Genomic DNA, 18,761 nt, shown 5'->3' with positions numbered 1-18,761 from the left:
ATTATGCCTGAAAGAACAACAAAAATGTTTATAGAAAAATTTAAAAGCAGAGTGAAGATGAGGAATATAATATGGTTATAACAATGATAAAACGCAAAAACAAAGAATGCAATATGAAATTAGATATACTGTCCTATTAGGGTAGGGCCCTGGGGAATTTTTCCCTTTTCATATGAGAAGTAGAACACAAATTTAGCAGCTAGAATAAACGTGGTATAACATGGACAACTTGTGAAGTTCAACAGGCAATTATTGAGAACTGATGCATGCCAGGCAGTAGGTCAGGTTCTGTTATCTATAAATAGCATTCTGTGTTACTACTCAGATATTCAAAAAGGGACAGGCTTTGTGAAGTGTAGGTTAATCCGCCACTTGGATGTCTGCAACATATCCCAGTGCAGTTTGAGTCCCAGCACCTCTGCTTCCTATCCAGCTTCCTGCTAATGCTTCCCGGGAGGCAAGAGATGATGGCTCAAGTGCTTGAGCCCCTGCTACTCACACGTGAGAAACTCAAATGGAGTTCCATGCTTCTGACTTCAGCCTAGCCCAGCCCTGCCTGTTTGAGGCAAGCACTTGGGGAGTGGGCCAGCACTCTGTCTCTCTGTCTCTCTGTCTTGTCTCTCTGTCTATCTATCTCTCTCTCACTTTGCTTTTCAAGTATCTGAAAATAATCATTAAAATTTTTCTAAAGAAACATGTTTTAACCCGAGATATTTGAGTCTCAATGCCAAAAGACAGAGCAGATGCATTTTACTGAGATGTCCTGATGTCCAATTCATGTAATATGTACTTGTATATCACCTTATTAATAAAGTATTAATAGTAATACTAATTTAATGTTAATATGATTTCACAAAACTTTTTTTCATTTGGTCTTCACAACATCAGGTTGATATTGTAACAAAATGAGAAAATGAGAGCTCAAAGAGACTCGTAATGTGCAGAAACATATGGAAAATACCAAAGCATTTTCCAATAAGTTCCAGGACAGATCTTACCAACTCTGAAGTCATGCCCTGTGGTCCTGCAGGCTGCCTTCTTGTAAAACTGAAGCCCTGGAACACAGTAAAGCAGAAAAGAGAGCCTCATTTACTATTAATAATTATTTACTATCATTAACCATGTAGCTCTAAAATGATGACTTTAAAATGTGATATCTGGAAACAGTTGAATTGCATGTTAAATGTTAAGAAATACATATTGATAGGGAGAGATATATTTCAACTTAATAAAAATCTCATGCTTAACTACATTCTTATTCTTATTTAGCAAACTTAATTTCAAAAACCCATTTAAAATAAAACACATACTTCCTTTCTTCTTTCCAAAACACAGAATATAAGATAATCATCTGTAGTCTCAAAAATGTTGTGCCTTTCAAACTCATATTTCACCACTTCCAGTTTTCTCCTCTAGTCTCAGTAACAATTACTGCACACTTCTGCTTTTAAAGGCAGTATTATATTCTGGTTTTCTTGAAAAACACTATCGGGAAGGTTACATACACACAGTTATCACAGTGATGCATCTTCAAGGGGAAGTGAGTGAATTTTATTAGGATCTTCCCCCTTGTCTGAAATGTTTGGACTCACTGACAGTCAAAAACGAAACCAGGCACTTCAGAAAGGAAATTAAACTTCTTCCCTTTGAGAAAGGCTACATGAAAGCCTATAAGAATAAAACTAAGAAGTGAAATCTGAAAATAGGAAAGTGCTTAACAGTGTCCCTTTGTCAAAACTTAGAATTTAACAAAGAGTTTGTTCTTCAACTCGGGCTGACATCTCCTGCAAAATCAGGTCAAGTCACTATCTCTTAGTTACTTATTCCTAAGAGATAGAGCATAAGCTTGGAGGCAGAAAATGTGAGTTTATTTCTCTTCCTGAGAAGTATAGTACAGAATAGGCTTCTTCCTGATCAGAGCCCTGATGACTCTCAGACGTGTGAACAGAGGAGAAACCACTGTGTAAGCAACAAAGCCAAAGATCAGTGGCTCTCACCTGCTTCTGCTTTCCAGGGGACATTGGCCAGTATCTGGCTGCCACAACTGGGTGTACAGGCGCATCTTGACCTCTAGCAGGTGCAGGTCAGGGATGTTACCACACATCCTATAATAAACAGAACAGTCCCCCCAACAACAAAGTATTATCCAGCCCATATGCCAATAGTGACAAGGTAGAGAAAACCTGCCCTACACAAAGACAAGTCACTCTCAGATTCCCAGCAAATGTCTTAGGCCCAAGGCTGTCTCCTAGATGCGTCAGAATGACTGTGGACCTGAAGTAGGCATTCACTGACCTTAGATCCAGATTTCGTACCCAGCAAGAGTGAGAGAGAAAGTGATTCTCCCCTTTTACCCTAGCTCACAGCCCCTGTAATGAGTTGTTGCACAGAGAAAAAAAAAAAAAAAAAAAAAAGATCTGTTTCTATGTAGAATGCTGACAACAGTAGAGTTCAGAAAGAACATTCTAAGGATCAATTTTTCTTTCTTTCTTTTTTTTTAATTCAGAGGCAGAAGAACAAAGAGACAATGAGAGAGGGACAGCCAGAGAGTGAGAGCAAAGTGGAGGGTTGGAGCAGACTCCCATTAGCTAGTTCCTTCTCTGAATGCCTGCAATGGCCAGAACCGGGCTGCAGCAAAGTCAGGAGCCAGGAGCTCAATCCAGGTGTCTCGTGTGGATGACAGGGATGCAATCAGATGAGCTATCAATGGAGTCTGCTTTAGCAGGAAGCTGGAGACAGGAGTCGGGCTCGGTATCAAACCTAGGTGTTCTGACTGTTGAAAGTAGGCATTTTAACCAGTGTCTTACCTGCTGGGCTAAATGCCTACCCCAAGAGTGAATTTTCTGAATTTTATCTAGAATTTCTTGAATTGGCCCTCTAATCTAATTAGATTTTAAAAACATTAATGACTTTATTTGCAGTAATAGAATGCATTGATGATCCATAGTATAATCTGGCAATAGAGATATATAAAATATCACTATTGGATACTCCCAATCAACCACTTACAAGAAGAAAAGAGGGGACGGCGCTGTGGCGTAGCGGGTAAAGCCATGGCCTGCAGTGCCGGCATCCTATGTGGTCGCCGGTTCAAGTCCCGGCTGCTCCACTTCCCATCCAGCTCTCTGCTATGGCCTGGGAAAGCAGTAGAAGATGGCCAAAGTCCTTGGGCCCCTGAACCCACATGGGAGACCCAGAAGAAGCTCCTGGATCCAGATCAGCTCAGCTCTGGACATCGTGGCCATTTGGGGAGTGAACCAGCAGATGGAAGACCTTTCTCTCTCTCTGCAACTCTGCCTTTCAAATAAATAAATAAATATCTAAAAGAAGAAAGGATCTGATTAACTATGTCTATAGTACTTTCAAACATTTCGCTCGGACCAACAAATACAGTGGCATTGGCCAGGTGATCCCCAACATGAGGAATGAAAAGTACAAGCGCAAAGGCTTGACTTGCCCTCTCAAGCATTGTGTAAATGACCTGAAATCTTCTCTATTTTCTCCGAAAGATATCCTTTTTTCCTGTAGCTGCAGAACTGAGAATGATGAAAATCAAAGAATCTCAACTTGCAACTGGCTGATTTACAGCAATTTACAACACAACTCGAACTCCCAGGCCTGTAGTGTGTCTACTGTTAAAATGAGGGAGATGACTGGAAAGTAACAGAATCCCAAAAGTTGGAATTTGGAAAACCTGATTACGTTGAGACACCAAGGTCCTAAATTAATGTCTTCTTGCCAATGAAAGGGGATTAACCCTGAATTTCCCAGAAAATTTTAATGGCCTCCCCCCCAAGGTAATTGCCTTACACGACAATAAGTCCCCCTAGGACCAAACTCTACCATACCTCTTTTCTTTTAAAGCTATAAATAGACTCAAAACCCAGAAGGCCCCTAAAGATGAGTTACAAAGAGTAACCCCAAAGGAGGTACACTACACTTTTAAGGGACTACTCGAGTTTTCTAATTTATACAGACAGAAATACAAGGAATATATATACAAGAATATATATTGTGGGAATGAGATAATGGCAGAAGGAATATAAGGTTTAATCAGATTGAATATTCTGATATAGCTGCATTTTATGTTTATGCACAGGTAATCAGAGAGGACTCTAACAGTATATTTGGTGGTTGCTGAAATGTAATCTGGGGCCAGTGCTGTGTCTTAGTAGGCTAAGCCTCTAGCTGTGACGCCAGCGTCCCACTTAGGCACCCATTCTTGTTCCAGCTGCTCCTCTTCCTATCCAGCTCTCTGCTTATGGCCAAGTGCTTGGGCCCCTGTACCTGTGTGGGAGACTCACAAGAAGCTCCTGGCTTCAGATCAGCCCAGCTCCAGCCATTGCAACCAGTTCTCTCTGCCTCTCCCTCTCTGTGTCTGTAACTCTACCTCTCAAATAAAAAAACAAGATCTTAAAAAAAGTCCTAAAGTGAGTAAACTGGAAATGCCAGACCTACCTTGTTTTAATGTAGAAGAAAGGACTCAAAGCCTTAAGGCGTTTGTAATGCTAAAGGAGATCTTTCGTTTAAGATGTGCTCATACACACTTTGAGGGGGGCAGAAAGATGGTACACTTTTTACCATGAATGGAGAAACTAATTTGTGAGCGATAGCCCAGCATCCTTCAAAAGCTCTTCTTCTCTCTAGGCCATACCTCACGTGAGAACTGCAGTTCCTGAACTGGAAAATCAAAATGCAATCAGAGTCTGCACCTTGGGATGTCAGGGGCCAAGAGGCAAAATGGATATGATTACCCTGATGGACCGCAGAGGCAAAGCAGCAACCCGAATACTCTGCTTCAAGCAGGTCTGTGGTGCTGACCATGATGTCCCTCAGAATGAAATGGCTGGGGCCAGCACTGTAGCACAGCAGGTTAAAGCCTTGGCCTGAAGTGCCGGCATCCCCTATAGGCGCCGGTTCTAGTCCCAGATGCTCCTCTTCTGATCCAGCTCTCTGCTATGGCCTGGGATAGCAGTGGAAGATGGCCCAAGTCCTCGGGCCCCTGCACCCGCGTGGGAGACCCGGAAGAAGCTCCTGGCTCCTGGCTTCGGATCGGCTCAGCTCCAGCTGTTGCGGCCATCTAGGGAGTGAGCCAGCGGATAGAAGACCTTTCTCTCTGTATCTACCTCTCTCTGTAACTCTGTCTTTCAAATAAATAAAATAAATCTTTTTTAAAAATGAAGTGGTTAAGAGCCCTACTAAATTCTCTCCTGATCTTTGCAGAAAAGTTCTAGATGAAGTGAAAAAACGTCTAACCTGGATCATACAAACACAGAGTCATGGCCGTCACATCATTTTTAGACATATGCCAATTAACAAACCAGAACCCCTGGAATGAAGGAAAGGCTGAGCTTCCTTGAGGAGAAGCCTGATACTTATACTATTAATAGTTCTCCAAGACTTCCCTAAAGGAATCCACAACTTTTGCCAAGCTAATTGTATAATTCGGCAACAGAAGTGATCAGACCACTCTAGGACTATTGGACACCATCTCTGAACTGACAGTAATTTTTCAGGACACTGAGAGTACTCTGGTCTATCACAGCATGGGTTTATGGAGGTTAGGTGATCGGTGGAGTTTTAGACTAGGACTTCTCATACCGGGTTAGTGGTCCTCAAACCCAATCTGTGATTACCTCCCAGTTTTGGAATGCATAATTATAATAACATCCCTAGCAGCTGGCAGAACCTCCACAGTGGTTCCCTGACCTGTGGAGTGAGGGTCATAATGGTGGGGAAAGCCAAAAGTAATACAATATTCCCAGAGGATTACAGAGAGTAGTACCAACTTTAAGGACCAGAAAGACATAGGGATGGAGATTCCAGCTCTCCTATTCGGCCTGTGCAGAAGACAGACAGAGCTCAGAGAATAACGGTGGAATCCTGTAAACTTAAGAAGAAGAGGGCCCCAGCTGCAGCTGTTCTACCAGTTGTGATCTCATTTCTTGAGAAAATCCACACATCTCCTGGTCCCTGGTATGCAATGGATTGGGAAAATGCCTGTTTCTCTAAACCTGTTGATTAGGACCATCACCAGCAGTTTGCTAGCAACTAAAAATATACCTCCACTGTCCAGCCTCAGGGATGTAGCAGTCTTTGGTCCTGTGTCATAACCTCGTTCACAGGGATCAGGATCACGTCTGTGTTACAGGATGTCATCTATTTACAGTGATGACATTATGTTGATTGAAGCTAGTGACCAAGAAGTTGCAACTACTCTAGACTTACTGTTAGGACATTTTCATGTCAGCATAGAGAAAATAAATCCAGCAAAAATTTAAGGGTATTTTCCATTTAAAGGTATTTTCCTCAGTAAAATTTCCAAGGATCTGGTGGCATGGAGCAGGTGGAGACATTGCCTCAAATAGGGAAGTTTATATTATCTGGTATCTCTTACAACCAAAAAACAGATACAGTGCCTAGTGAGCCTCTTTGGATTCTGAAAGTAACATAGTCCCCATTTGAGCATGTTACCTATTTACCAAGTGACCCAAAAACTGCCAGTTTTGAGTGAGACCTTGAATAGCAGAAGATTCTGAAAGAGACCCAGGCTGCCCTAGAAGCTGCTCTGCCACCTGAGCCATATGATCCAGCAGATCCAATGACAGTTGAAACATTGGTGCAGACAGAGGTCCTGGTGGTGAACTGCGGTGTACACCCTTGGGACATCAGAAAAAATGATGGGCCCCAAAATAAATAACTTTTCTCCTTTTGAGAAACAGCTTTTTTCCTGTCCTTAACAGAGACTAAATGATTAACTATGGACCCCAACATACCATGGGATCTGAGCTGCCCACCAGAAATGGAGTGCGATGTGACCCACCAATTCATAAAAGTGGGCATCCATCATCAAACAGAAGACAAAGTATGTGTATGCGATCTGGCTGAGCAGGGCCTGAGGACACAAGTAAGCTACAGAAGGAGGAGCCCCAATGCCCATGGTTCCCACTTCCTCTACAGGGCACCTGTGTCCTCATGGAGAGGTCCTTAGGAACAGCTGATGAAGAAGAGAAGAATTCAGCTGGTTTACAGATGGTTTTGCAGGATATGAGGCACCACATGAGAGTGCACAGCTGTGGCACTACCATCCCTTTCTGGGACACCCCTCAAGGACCTGGTGGAAGAGGACTCCGCCCAGGGAACAGAACTTCAAGCAATGAACCTGGTTGTACACTTCGTTTAGGTGGGGAAACAGTCAGATGTATGATTCATGGCTTGCGGCCAGTGGTTTGGTTGGATGGTCAGCAACTAGGAGGAATAGGATTTGAAATCTGGTTACAAGGAAAAATGGGAAAGAATATACCTCTCTGGATGGGTGAACTGCCAAAAACATGAAGATATTTGTGTCTTACATGAATGCTCACCAAAACTGACTTAAAGAGAGAAGTATTTTGATAATCAAATAGGATCACCTGTTCTGTAGATACCAATCATCCTCTTTCCCTAGCCACTCCTGTCATTGCCCAGTGGATGCACAAAGTGGCCATGTGGCAGGGGTGGAGTTTTTGTATATGGGCTCAGCAACAAGGATTCTACTTATAGAGGCCTACTAGAGAGAGCCACTATGAGGTTCCCAATCTGACAGCAGCAAAAATCCACACTGAATCGCCAATATGACACCATTACCCTGGGTGACCAAACCAACACTGAGACCCCGGTGTGGCATCATCCCCTTCCCCTGATGGTGTTTGAGGACACCGGACCACTTTTATCATGGAAAGGGCAGTATTTTGTCCTTAATTACTCTGGATATGAATTTCATTCCCTGTATGTAATGTTTCTGTGAACCCCTCAGACTGCCTTATTCACCGTCATGGTATTCCACATCAAAACACATTGCTTCTCACCCTTAAGGCATTTGGATCTGGCTGAGTTTCTCAGGCATGGAAAGCCAAGACACTTTGGCAAAAAAAAAAAAAATGACCTAAATGAAAGATCTCTGTGTTGTGAATACATTTACATACACATGGTCATTTATCACTTAATGGTGGAAATAAATTTTAAGAAATACACCAGTAGGCAATTCCATCATTGTGCGAATACCACAGAGTAAACTTACACAATCTGAGATGGCTATGCCATCACTCAGTGATCTGATCTTACTGAACCACTGCTATCAATGAAGCATCATTAAGAGACGCATGACTAGACTATGACATTAACACATCTTAATATATGACAAGGGAATAGAGAGGCAAAGAAACAACGGTGTGTGTGTGTGCGTGTGTATACACAACTGTACTTCAGTCAATGACAGACTACATATATAATGGTGCTCCCATAAAATTATATCACCTGATAAAAACTAGATATACACATGTAGAAGAAACTAGATATTTACTTATCATCATATATAAAAATCAACTCAAAATGCATCAAAGATATAAATCAAAGATTTGAGACTATTAAATTGCTAGAAGAAAACATAAAGGAAACACTTCAATAAGCACAGATAACAAAAGCAAAAATAGACAAATGAGATCATAGCAAACTAGTAAGTCTCTGCACATGAAGGGGAATGATCAATAGAGTAAAAAGACAAACAGAATGAGAGAAAATATTTACTAGCTATTCATCTGACAAAGGGTTAACACCCAGAATATATAAGGAACTCAAAAATTCAACCAAAAAAATCTACCTTAAAAGTGGGCAAAGCATCTGAATGGATGTTTTGCAAAGAAACAAATATATGAAAAATACTTAGTATCACTAGCAATCAGGGAAACGTGAATCAAAACCACAATTAGATATCACTTCACTCCATTTAGAATAGCTATTTTCGAAAATACAAAAAATAACAAATGTTGGAGAAGATGTGGAACAAGGGAGACTCTTCTTTTAAAAAATTATTTATTTATTTGAAAGTCAGAGTTAGAGAGAGGAGAGGCCAAGAGAGAGAGACAGAGAGACAGAGAGAAAGAGAGAGAGGTCTTCCATCCACTGGTTCACTCCCCAGTTGGCCACAACAGCTGGAGCTGTGCAAATCTGAAGCCAGGAGCTTCTTCCAGGTCTCCCATGCAGGTGCAGGGACCCAAGGACTTGGGCCATCTTCTACTGCTTTCCCAGGCCATAGCAGAGAGCTGTATTGGAAGTGGAGCAGTCGAGTCTCGAACCAGTGCCCATATAGGATGCCGGCACTGCAGGCCAAGGCGTTAACCTGCTGCGCCATAGTACCGGCCCCAGGAGACTCTTATATACTGTTGGTGATAATGTAAATTAGTATAGCCACTATGGAAAACAGTATGAAAGTGATTTGAAAAACCAAAACTATATCTACTAGTCCATAATCCAGCAATGCCACTACTGGGTATATATCCAAAAGAGATGAAATAATTATATGAAAGAAATACCTGTACTCCCATGTCTATTGCAGCTCTACCCACAATAGCCAAGATCCAGAATCAACTAAGGTGTCCATCAACAGTTGAATGGATAGTGAAGATGTAGCATATATACAAAATGGAACATAATTCAGACACAAAAATAAATAGTTATATCTTGTAATCTGTAGAAAAATATATTAACTGGAGGAAATTATATTAATAAACCAGACACACAAAGGCAATGCTGTATTTTTCACTCATATGTGGAAACTAAGAAAACAAGGTATCTGGACATAGATACTGACTACTAGAATCTGAAAAGGGGGGACAAGATTGAGGGAGGTTGGATAATGAGTACCAAAACATAGTTAGAGAGAAGGGGAAACTCTCAAATATTCCTGAGCACAGTAGGATAATTATAGTTCACAACACCCGACAGCACATTTTCTGAGAAAAGAGGAGCTCAATTGTCTCCAACCATGAAGTAGTTATGAAAGGAAATGTTAATTACTCTGACTTGGTCAGTATACATTGTCCACATTTATCAGAATGTTGCACTTATCCCTTAAATATGTACAATTATTTAGTGTTAATCAAAAAAAATTTAATGTTTAAGGAGATGGCAGTGCTAACTAACCTGATTTGATCTTCCTACATTGAATACAATTGAGTTATTAATTATTATAATACATCCTTTAATGTGTTCAACTATAGTAATTCACTAATTAAAAATGAAATTTGTGGCCGGCGCTGCATCTCAACAGGCTAATCCTCCGCTTGCGGCACTGGCACATCGGGTTCTAGTCCCGGTTGGGGCGCCGGATTCTGTCCCGGTTGCCCCTCTTCCAGGCCAGCTCTCTGCTATGGCCCGGGAGTGCAGTGGAGGATGGCCCAAGTCCTTGGGCCCTGCACCCGCATGGGAGACCAGGAGAAACACCTGGCTCCTGGCTTCGGATCAGCGCGGTGCGCTGGCCGCGGCAGCCATTAGAGGGTGAACCAGCGGCAAAGGAAGACCTTTCTCTCTGTCCCTCTCTCTCACTGTCCACTCTGCCTATCAAAAATAAAAATAAAATAAATTTTAAAAATTAAATTTGTTACATTATAATGCCTAGTAATATTTTAGCCACCTTAGTTTGTGTAAGCACACAGTTATATTCACACAATGACAACTCTACTCAAGTATTATTAGTTGTACATCACAGCATTTAAGTTGTGGGATATCAAAGAGAAAGAAGACTAAAGATCCCTCAAGGACTTGACCTCCTCTTCTGGGAATATTGGTTCTGCTTTTATGGATACTCCTGACTCATACAATTGGGAAAAAGAACAGGTAGAGCAGGAATAGAATGAAGGAAGTATCAGAATCAGCCCTAAGGCATTCGGATCTGGCTAAAAAGCCCATGAGAGTTTCTCAGGCATGGAAAGCCAAGACACCGGCCTACATGAAAGATCTCTGCGAGTGAGATCCTAGTGGAAAGAACAGGTCATCAAAGAAGGAGGTACCTTTCTCTGAAGGGAGGAGAGAACTTCCACTTTGACTATGGCCTTGTCTAAATAAGGTCAGAGTTTGTGGACTCAAGAGGCTTCCATAGCCTTGGCAGCTCATGTCAAGAGCCTCGGGTGATTACTGACATCATAAATAACAGTGTCAATTGCTAAATCAACAATGGGAGTCACTGTGTACTTACTCCCCATGTAGGACCTCTGTCTTTAATGTTTTATACTATGGGAATTAACAGTAAAACTAGTATTCAAACAGTACTTTATACTTTGTGCGTCTGTGTGGGTGCAAACTGTTGAAATCTTTACTTAGTATAGAGTTGATCTTCTGTAAATAAAGATAATTAAAAATGAATCTTGGCCAGCGCCGTGGCTCAATAGGCTAATCTTCTGCCTGCGGTGCCGGCACACTGGGTTCTAGTCCTGATCAGGGCACCAGATTCTGTCCCGGTTGCCCCTCTTTCAGGCCAGCTCTCTGCTGTGGCCCGGGAGTGCAGTGGAGGATGGCCCAAGTGCTTGGGCCCTGCACCCCATGGGAGACCAAGATAAGCACCTGGCTCCTGCCTTCAGATCAGCGCAGTGCGTCGGTCACGGCGGCCATTGGAGGGTGAACCAACAGCAAAGGAAGACCTTTCTCTCTGTCTCTCTCTCTCACTATCCACTCTACCTGTCAAAAAAAAAAATGAATCTTAATGAAGAATGGGATGTTAGAGGGAGTAGGAGGTGGGATGGTTTGGGGATGGGAGGATGGTTATGGGGGGGAGGGGGAACCACTATAATCCAAAAGTTGTACTTATGAAATTTATATTTATTACATAAAAGCTTTATATAAAAAATAAAATGAAGGAATTAACACTAAGGGTAGCCATTTGAGATGGGAAGACTGACATTCAAAAAAAAAAAAAGTTAACTAAATTAGTAGGGGAAGAAGTTTGTACCTAGAAGCTTATCATCAGGTACCCAGGCAGGTAGGTCTGCAAGGGGAAAATGAGGAGAAATGGAGCCAACTCCAAAAACCTATATTCTGGCCGGCACCGTGGCTTAACAGGCTAATCCTCTGCCTTGCGGCGCCGGCACACCGGGTTCTAGTCCCGGTTGGGGCGCCGGATTCTATCCCGGTTGCCCCTCTTCCAGGCCAGCTCTCTGCTATGGCCTGGGAAGGCAGTGGAGGATGGCCCAAGTGCTTGGGATCTGCACCCACATGGGAGACCAGGAGAAGCACCTGGCTCCTGGCTTCGGATCAGCATGATGCACCGGCTGCAGCAGCCATCGGGGGGGTGAACCAACGGCAAAGGAAGACCTTTCTCTCTGTCTCTCTCTCACTATCCACTCTGCCTGTCAAAAAAAAAAAAAAAAACACCTATATTCTTCAGGTAACAAATGAGGAGCAAAACAGGATAAAGCTGTCATTTCTCTGAAGGCCTCCCTCACCAGCCAGGGTCTGAGAATAGCAAAGGGGCTTCAGAACGGGGAGAGGAGGGAAGAGATAAAACAGATGGATATTCCTTCTCCCGCTCCCTGTTTGTCCATTCTGCAGCTGTGTTGGCAGTGAAATCCTACCTCTGCTAGTGCTGCACAGACATAGCAAACAGGGGAAATACTTTTCTCTCTGATCTTCATGGGGCAGACAGAGTCCACAGCAACTGGAGAGCGTCAACCACTGATTAAGACAGAAGGAGGCTCAGAGCGATGAGAAGAACCCCGACACTTAAAAGCAGACTGGGGGTCTTTGTATTTATTCATTAGCAGATATCTCACAAGTACCCACATGTATAGCACTGATCTCTTGGACTGAATTTCATCTTAGCCATCTACTAGCTAAGTAATTCATCTTAGCCATCTACAAGTGTGTCCCAATATAGTTACTTAGCTTTTCGAGGCCTCAGTTTTGTCACCTGCAGACTGGAAACATTACAGCACTTTCACGGAACTGCTATGAGAGATGGATGATATGTGGTAGTACCTTGAAATAAGCATTAGAAAGATATCAGATTAATTTTAGGGGACCTACAAATGTTATTTTCCTTCCTTTTATGTTGGTATAGGCTCTGGTTTGTCCCTTCTGACATAAGATGCTCTACACTTCACTATGGAAATACCCTTTCGATTCCTTTCCCTAAAACTACTGCCCCAGACACAAAGCCCTCAATGTCTCCTTCCACCTTCTGCGGTGTTTCAGTGGGTCTAGGCCCACTTCCTGGAATCCCTGATCCTGCCCTGACCAGTTTCTTTATTTATGCTCTGCATGTGAGACTGCAATCATAGCACATCAGTAGATGCTCTGCCAACTCCAAGTTTTTTATGTGAAAAAGAAATCTCAATAGTGAACATGCAAGTGATCTGATAAAGGTGAGAACAAGAGCACTTGGTCGGCCGGCGCCGTGGCTCAACAGCTAATCCTCCGCCTTGCGGCGCCGGCACACCGGGTTCTAGTCCCGGTCGGGGCACCGATCCTGTCCCGGTTGCCCCGCTTCCAGGCCAGCTCTCTGCTGTGGCCAGGGAGTGCAGTGGAGGATGGCCCAAGTGTTTGGGCTCTGCAACCCATGGGAGACCAGGAGAAGCACCTGGCTCCGGCCATCGGAACAGCGCGGTGCGCTGGCCGCAGCGCGCTACCGCGGTGGCCATTGGAGGGTGAACCAACGGCAAAAGGAAGACCTTTCTCTCTGTCTCTCTCTCACTGTCCACTCTGCCTGTCAAAAAAATAAAAAAAAAAAAAAAAAAGAGCACTTGGTCACCAACAGCCCTTTCAAATACCAAGAGGAGGAAGTTGCCTCCAGGAGGCTCTGTCTGTTCCCACCAGGAGCCTCTGGTGAGCAACAGCTTCCGTGTTAATTGCTGATCTCCCTGAGACTAGGTAACGGCCATGAGCTCTGCCTTCTGGAGGGCCAGTGGTCCTTACGTGGCTGCCCGATTCCCTCTAAACCCCAGAATATCTTGTTATTTGCTGAGTTCCCAGGAATATCCTGTCTTGTAGTTTTTCCCAGGTTAAGCAGCTTCCACCATTTGGAGAAAAAGATCTCCACAAACAATTTACAATATATTGCTTACTTTTGGCTTATTACTTTCCCAACAGTAGGAATGAATCTTGAGTTGAATTTATCTTTCTTCTTAAAAAAAAAAAATCACAACACTAATAACACATTATGCAAAAAACATACAAACATTTTAGCAACATATTATGTATACCAAACAATTCATTCTGCTCCCCACCTCTGTGTATTCTAGTCAGCTGATTATCTCAGTGTCATCAGAAACAGTTTTAAATTTCATCACCCCAATCCTACTTACTTCCTGTCAACAGATGATCTAGCCTCCTACATACTAAGATAACAGTAGCCATTAACCAAAAACTCCAACTTCCCTCTCCTCCACCTCCTAATGACTCTAATGTGACAATGAACAGTAACCAGGAAATCCACAGCTCTGCACAAGAACACTGTGTCTCAGTCAAAGGGAAAAGCCCTTCTCAGAAAACTGGAAGTGATCATTTGGTGGCGGTGAAGGCTCAGGACAACGTTCTCTGGGAAGGAGAGGGAAAGTTAGTCATTCCTGCCAACCAAAACAAAATGTTTTCCTTCCCCTTAGCAAGGCAAGCAATCAACAAGACTCGGTCAGAATGCTATGTCCACAATGCTGTAGTAGTCCACGAAGGAATTTCAGAAGGAATCAGGCCAAATTAGAGTTTCAGCATTTCTTGAAGTCTTCTCATATCCTTGCTTTGCATATCTTATTTCCAAGCCTGGATAAGGTGACATGTACATACATCCTAAAAGACAACTATGAGAAGGCTATTACAAACACAGTGGAGAGGGGCCGGCGTCGTGGCTCACTTGGCTAATCTTCCACCTACAGCGCCAGCATCCCATATGGGCGCCGGGTGCTATGGCCCAGGAAGGCAGTGGAGGATGGCCCATGTGCTTGGGCACCTGCACCTGCGTGGGAGACCAGGAGGAAGCACCTGGCTCCTGGCTTCAGATGGGCGTAGCTCTGGCCATGGCGGTCATTTGGGGGGTGAACCAACGGAAGGAAGACCTTTCTCTCTGTCTCTCTCTCTCACTGTCTAACTCTGTCAAATAAATAAACAAATAAAATTAACAAACACAATGGAGAGTAAGTGCAAAGGCCCTGAGGCAAGAGACAGCCCAATACATTCCAGAAACAGGAAAGGAAATGGTGACGTAGATGGGGAGGGTCATTGTGGGTATCATTTTTCCCTTTTCTATCCTCTTTGTCTTTCCTTTTTTGAAGAGTTGGCTCAGATTACACTTCATCCAAGAAGCCTTTTCTCTATCTCCCTCCCCAAATTGGCCAAACAATCCTTTTTTTGTGTACTTCTAACTCTCTGAACAATATTTTCTTATAACACTTATCACACTGTAATGTGATCATCATCATCTGTTGATGAAATGAAAGGATGGATGGGTAACTAGGTTGACAGATAGATGATAGATGATGGATGTATAGACAGAGAGAATTAAATGAAATGGGGAGTGAATGGAATAGTGAAGGCAGTCCCTGAGGTTGCTGTAATGGAGTTGGTGACAATGGAAACAAAAAAGAAAAGCAGCAGTCAGAGACACAGAAGTAAAATGACCGTATCTGGCAACTCTATGATTGTTACAGTGATCAAGGAGAAAAAGGACTTCAAGGCCGGCGCCACGGCTCACTAGGCTAATCCTTCGCCTTGCGGCACTGGCACACTGGGTTCTAGTCCCGGTCGGGGCACCGATCCTGTCCCGGTTGCCCCGCTTCCAGGCCAGCTCTCTGCTGTGGCCAGGGAGTGCAGTGGAGGATGGCCCAAGTCCTTGGGCCCTGCACCCCATGGGAGACCATGAGAAGCACCTGGCTCCTGCCATCGGATCAGCGCGGTGCGCCGGCCACAGCGCGCTACCGCGGCGGCCATTGGAGGGTGAACCAATGGCAAAAGGAAGACCTTTCTCTCTGTCTCTCTCTCTCACTGTCCACTCTGCCTGTCAAAAAAAAAAAGAAAAAAGAAAAAGGACTTCAAATGATCCTATAGGTTCTAATAACTTGAAGGCTTAAGAAAAACACAAACTGTTAAGAGAGGAGTTTCTGTGTCAGGTTTCTTTTTCTATATCTGATTTTATTCATTCATTTGAGTAGCCCTTTATTGAGCTTTTCCTAAGTTTCATTCCCTATGCTAAGTGCTGGCAATGCAAAGCAAGGTAAGTCATGATCTCTGCCCTCAAATACGTATAGATATAAGCCTGAGTCCTTACAGAGCTTGTTCGGGAGAACCTGAAGGACTTGCAGCTTCTAACATTGTCAGTATGGCATGGGAGAAAGAACAAGGGATTCTAAGTCAAATGTTCTTGCTTCTAAATACGCACCTAAATATCTTGAGCCCTGAAAACTATTTAGACTCTCTGAGCCTAACACTCATTATTTGTAAAATATATGTGTGTGTGTGTGTGTGTGTGTGACAATTAAACCACTTTGTGGGGAGGCAGAGCCAGATGGCAGCTGAGTAAGAAGTAACCCGCGCTGTGGCATAGCAGTAAACCCACTGCCTGCAGTGCCAGCAGACTATATGGGTACCAGTTTGATTCCCTGCTGCTCTGCTTCCGATCCATGGCCTGGGAAAGCAGTAGAAGATGGCCCAGGTCCTTGGGCCCCTACACCCACATAGGAGACCAGGAGGAATCTCCTGGCTTCTGGCTTCAGATGGGCTCAGCTCCAGCTGTTGGGGCCATTTGTGGAGTGAACCAGTGGATGGAAAATCTCTTTCTCTCTGCCTCTGCCTCTCTCTGTAACTCTTTCAAATAAATAAAGAAATCTTAAAAAAAAAAAAATAAGTGACCATTATAATCTCCCCACAGAGACAGCTGTTCATGCATCAAGTCACCTTCACAAGAGCTAAAGATGCCAAGTGAGAGATCACTGTGTCTGGTTTTGGCTTAATAATAACAGATACATTGAAGAAGGCATGAAGGAACTACTGGCTACCCCCCTACCCCAATTCTAAGCAGAATAGATTGGAGATTTCATACTACCTCCTCAGGGAGGGAGAGGGAATTAAGTCCAAACCTTAGACTTGAAACCCAGCACCCAGCCAGTCCAGTAAAAGCCAGAGCCAGAAGAATCTCCACGACCCTTACTCTCAGGCTAGTACCTGCAGACTGAGCCTTTGGAGTCAGTTTAGCCAAGTGGCCATGAAAATATACCCACCATCCCTTTTCCAACCTCTAGCAGACAATGGAACAATATTCCAGCCACTGGGGAGCAAGGCACAAAATTGAACACAGAACTCTATCTTGGAACTCAGTGCCAAGCTGATAAAGCCCACCACCATGCAGATCCAAATGGCCTTCATCCCCAGGCCAGTCCTTGTAGACAGCGTCTCTGGATCTACCCAGGCACAGGTGGAAACCATGGTCCCTGTCAACTGGACATAGAGCCCAACCAGCACCAGCCACATCTGGTTGCCATGGCCTCAGGCTGCGAGTGCACCTCAGTAGTAGGCTGTGTGTGATCTCTGAGCATAACTCTGCACTGAAGCACTGGCCGCCAGAGGACTGGCCATCTTATTCCTCTCCAGCCACAGGTAGCACAACACAGATAGTGACTGCCCATTAGAGAGGAAAAAAGAATATTTCACAGAAGAATGTGGGGCCAGTCCTTCCACCGTGATGCCTAGAGCCAGGCAGAACCCCAAGTTGTCTGGTCATGGGCCAGTGACTATGGAGAAGGTGACAGCCTAGCATCACCCAGGGAAGAGGCTTGCAAGGACAGATTATCTTTTCTTTTTTTAAAACTTTATTTAAGTTATACAAGTTTCATGTATTTTATACAGATTTAGGAACATGGTGACACTACCTCCCCACCCACACTCCATCCTTTCCTCCTCCTCCCTCTCAGGTTCCTACTTCCCCAAACACAGATTTGGTCCAAACCTGAGATGGGGCTCCCTCTAGTGCTGAACCCACAACACCACCAACAGTGCACTTGAAAACAAGCTTCAACATAGCATGCCACATAGTGCCAGAACAGTGAAAGCATCCACAGGCTCAGAGAAAACAGGCTGACTGCTTAGAATTTCTGGAAGGCAGACACAAATAAATTCAGATTACAAAGACCAGAAAAAATAAATTAAAAAAATTCTAATCCTTCAATCATCAGACAATTTCATATGCAACAAGCAGCAAGAATTCTCAGGGAACCATGACCTCACTTAATGAATAAAACGGGATGTCAGAAACTGATCAGACAATAACTGACAAATGCAAATCCTCAGACATAGAATTCAAAACGGCAGTTTTAAGGAAACTCAACAAGCTTCAGAGAAACAAAGAAATTATTAAATACTCTAGCTGAGAAATTTAACAGAGTAATTTTTAAAATCAAATACTTGAAGAGTACACTAAGCAAAATTTAAAACACAGTAGGCAGCCACAATAGCAAAGTAGACCAAACAGAGAAAGCATAAGTGAGCTCAAGAAGTTCTATTTGAAACTGCACAGAGAAAAAGAGGAAAGAAAGGCCAAAAGATAATGAAAAATGAATAACAATTATAAGAAATCTGGAATGGCATTCAAAGAGGAAATATCATCGCAGACATTTGGTCTAGTAGTTAAGCCACCATTAAGATTCCCATGTCCCATATAGGAATACCTGGGTCCAATGCCTATCTCTAAGCTCCTGCTAATTAGCTCCTGCTAATACAGAGCTGGGGAGCCAGGAATGGTACCTGAAGAGGTTGGGTTCCTGCCACCCACGTGGAAGACCTGGCTTGAGTTCCTGGCTTCAGGATTTGGCTTCAGCCCTGTCTCAGCCATTTCAGATATTTGTTGAGTGTAGTAGAGGATGGGAGTCAGCCCTCGCATGCTCACTCTCGTTCTCTCTCTCTCTGAAAGTCTGCTTCCCCTCACCCCACCACCATATGTTTGTACCTCTCAAATAAATAAAAATTGTTTAAAT

At 43.5% G+C, this 18,761-nt stretch overlaps 1 protein-coding gene across 4 annotated transcripts in view; it reads right to left on the bottom strand.

The window, feature by feature from the left end:
- TNFSF4 (TNF superfamily member 4) overlaps positions 1-18,761 on the bottom strand; it is a 194,720-nt gene that overhangs the window by 125,976 nt on the left and 49,983 nt on the right. For 2 of the 4 annotated variants that reach the window (XM_062193016.1, XM_062193017.1), the window contains exon 2: positions 999-1,055. In XM_062193016.1, the coding sequence (XP_062049000.1) occupies positions 999-1,013 (15 nt within the window). In that variant the 5' untranslated portion in view covers positions 1,014-1,055. Of the gene's footprint in view, positions 1-998; positions 1,056-1,997; positions 2,343-12,718; positions 12,788-18,761 lie in introns of those variants that run through there. The other 2 variants (XM_062193015.1, XM_062193018.1) reach the window with 2 other exon arrangements.

Source organism: Lepus europaeus, chromosome 5 (genome assembly GCF_033115175.1).
Source record: "Lepus europaeus isolate LE1 chromosome 5, mLepTim1.pri, whole genome shotgun sequence".
NCBI lineage: Eukaryota > Metazoa > Chordata > Mammalia > Lagomorpha > Leporidae > Lepus > Lepus europaeus.
The sequence above is the reverse complement of the archived record's forward strand: the minus strand, read 5'-3'. Positions and strand labels throughout refer to the sequence as shown.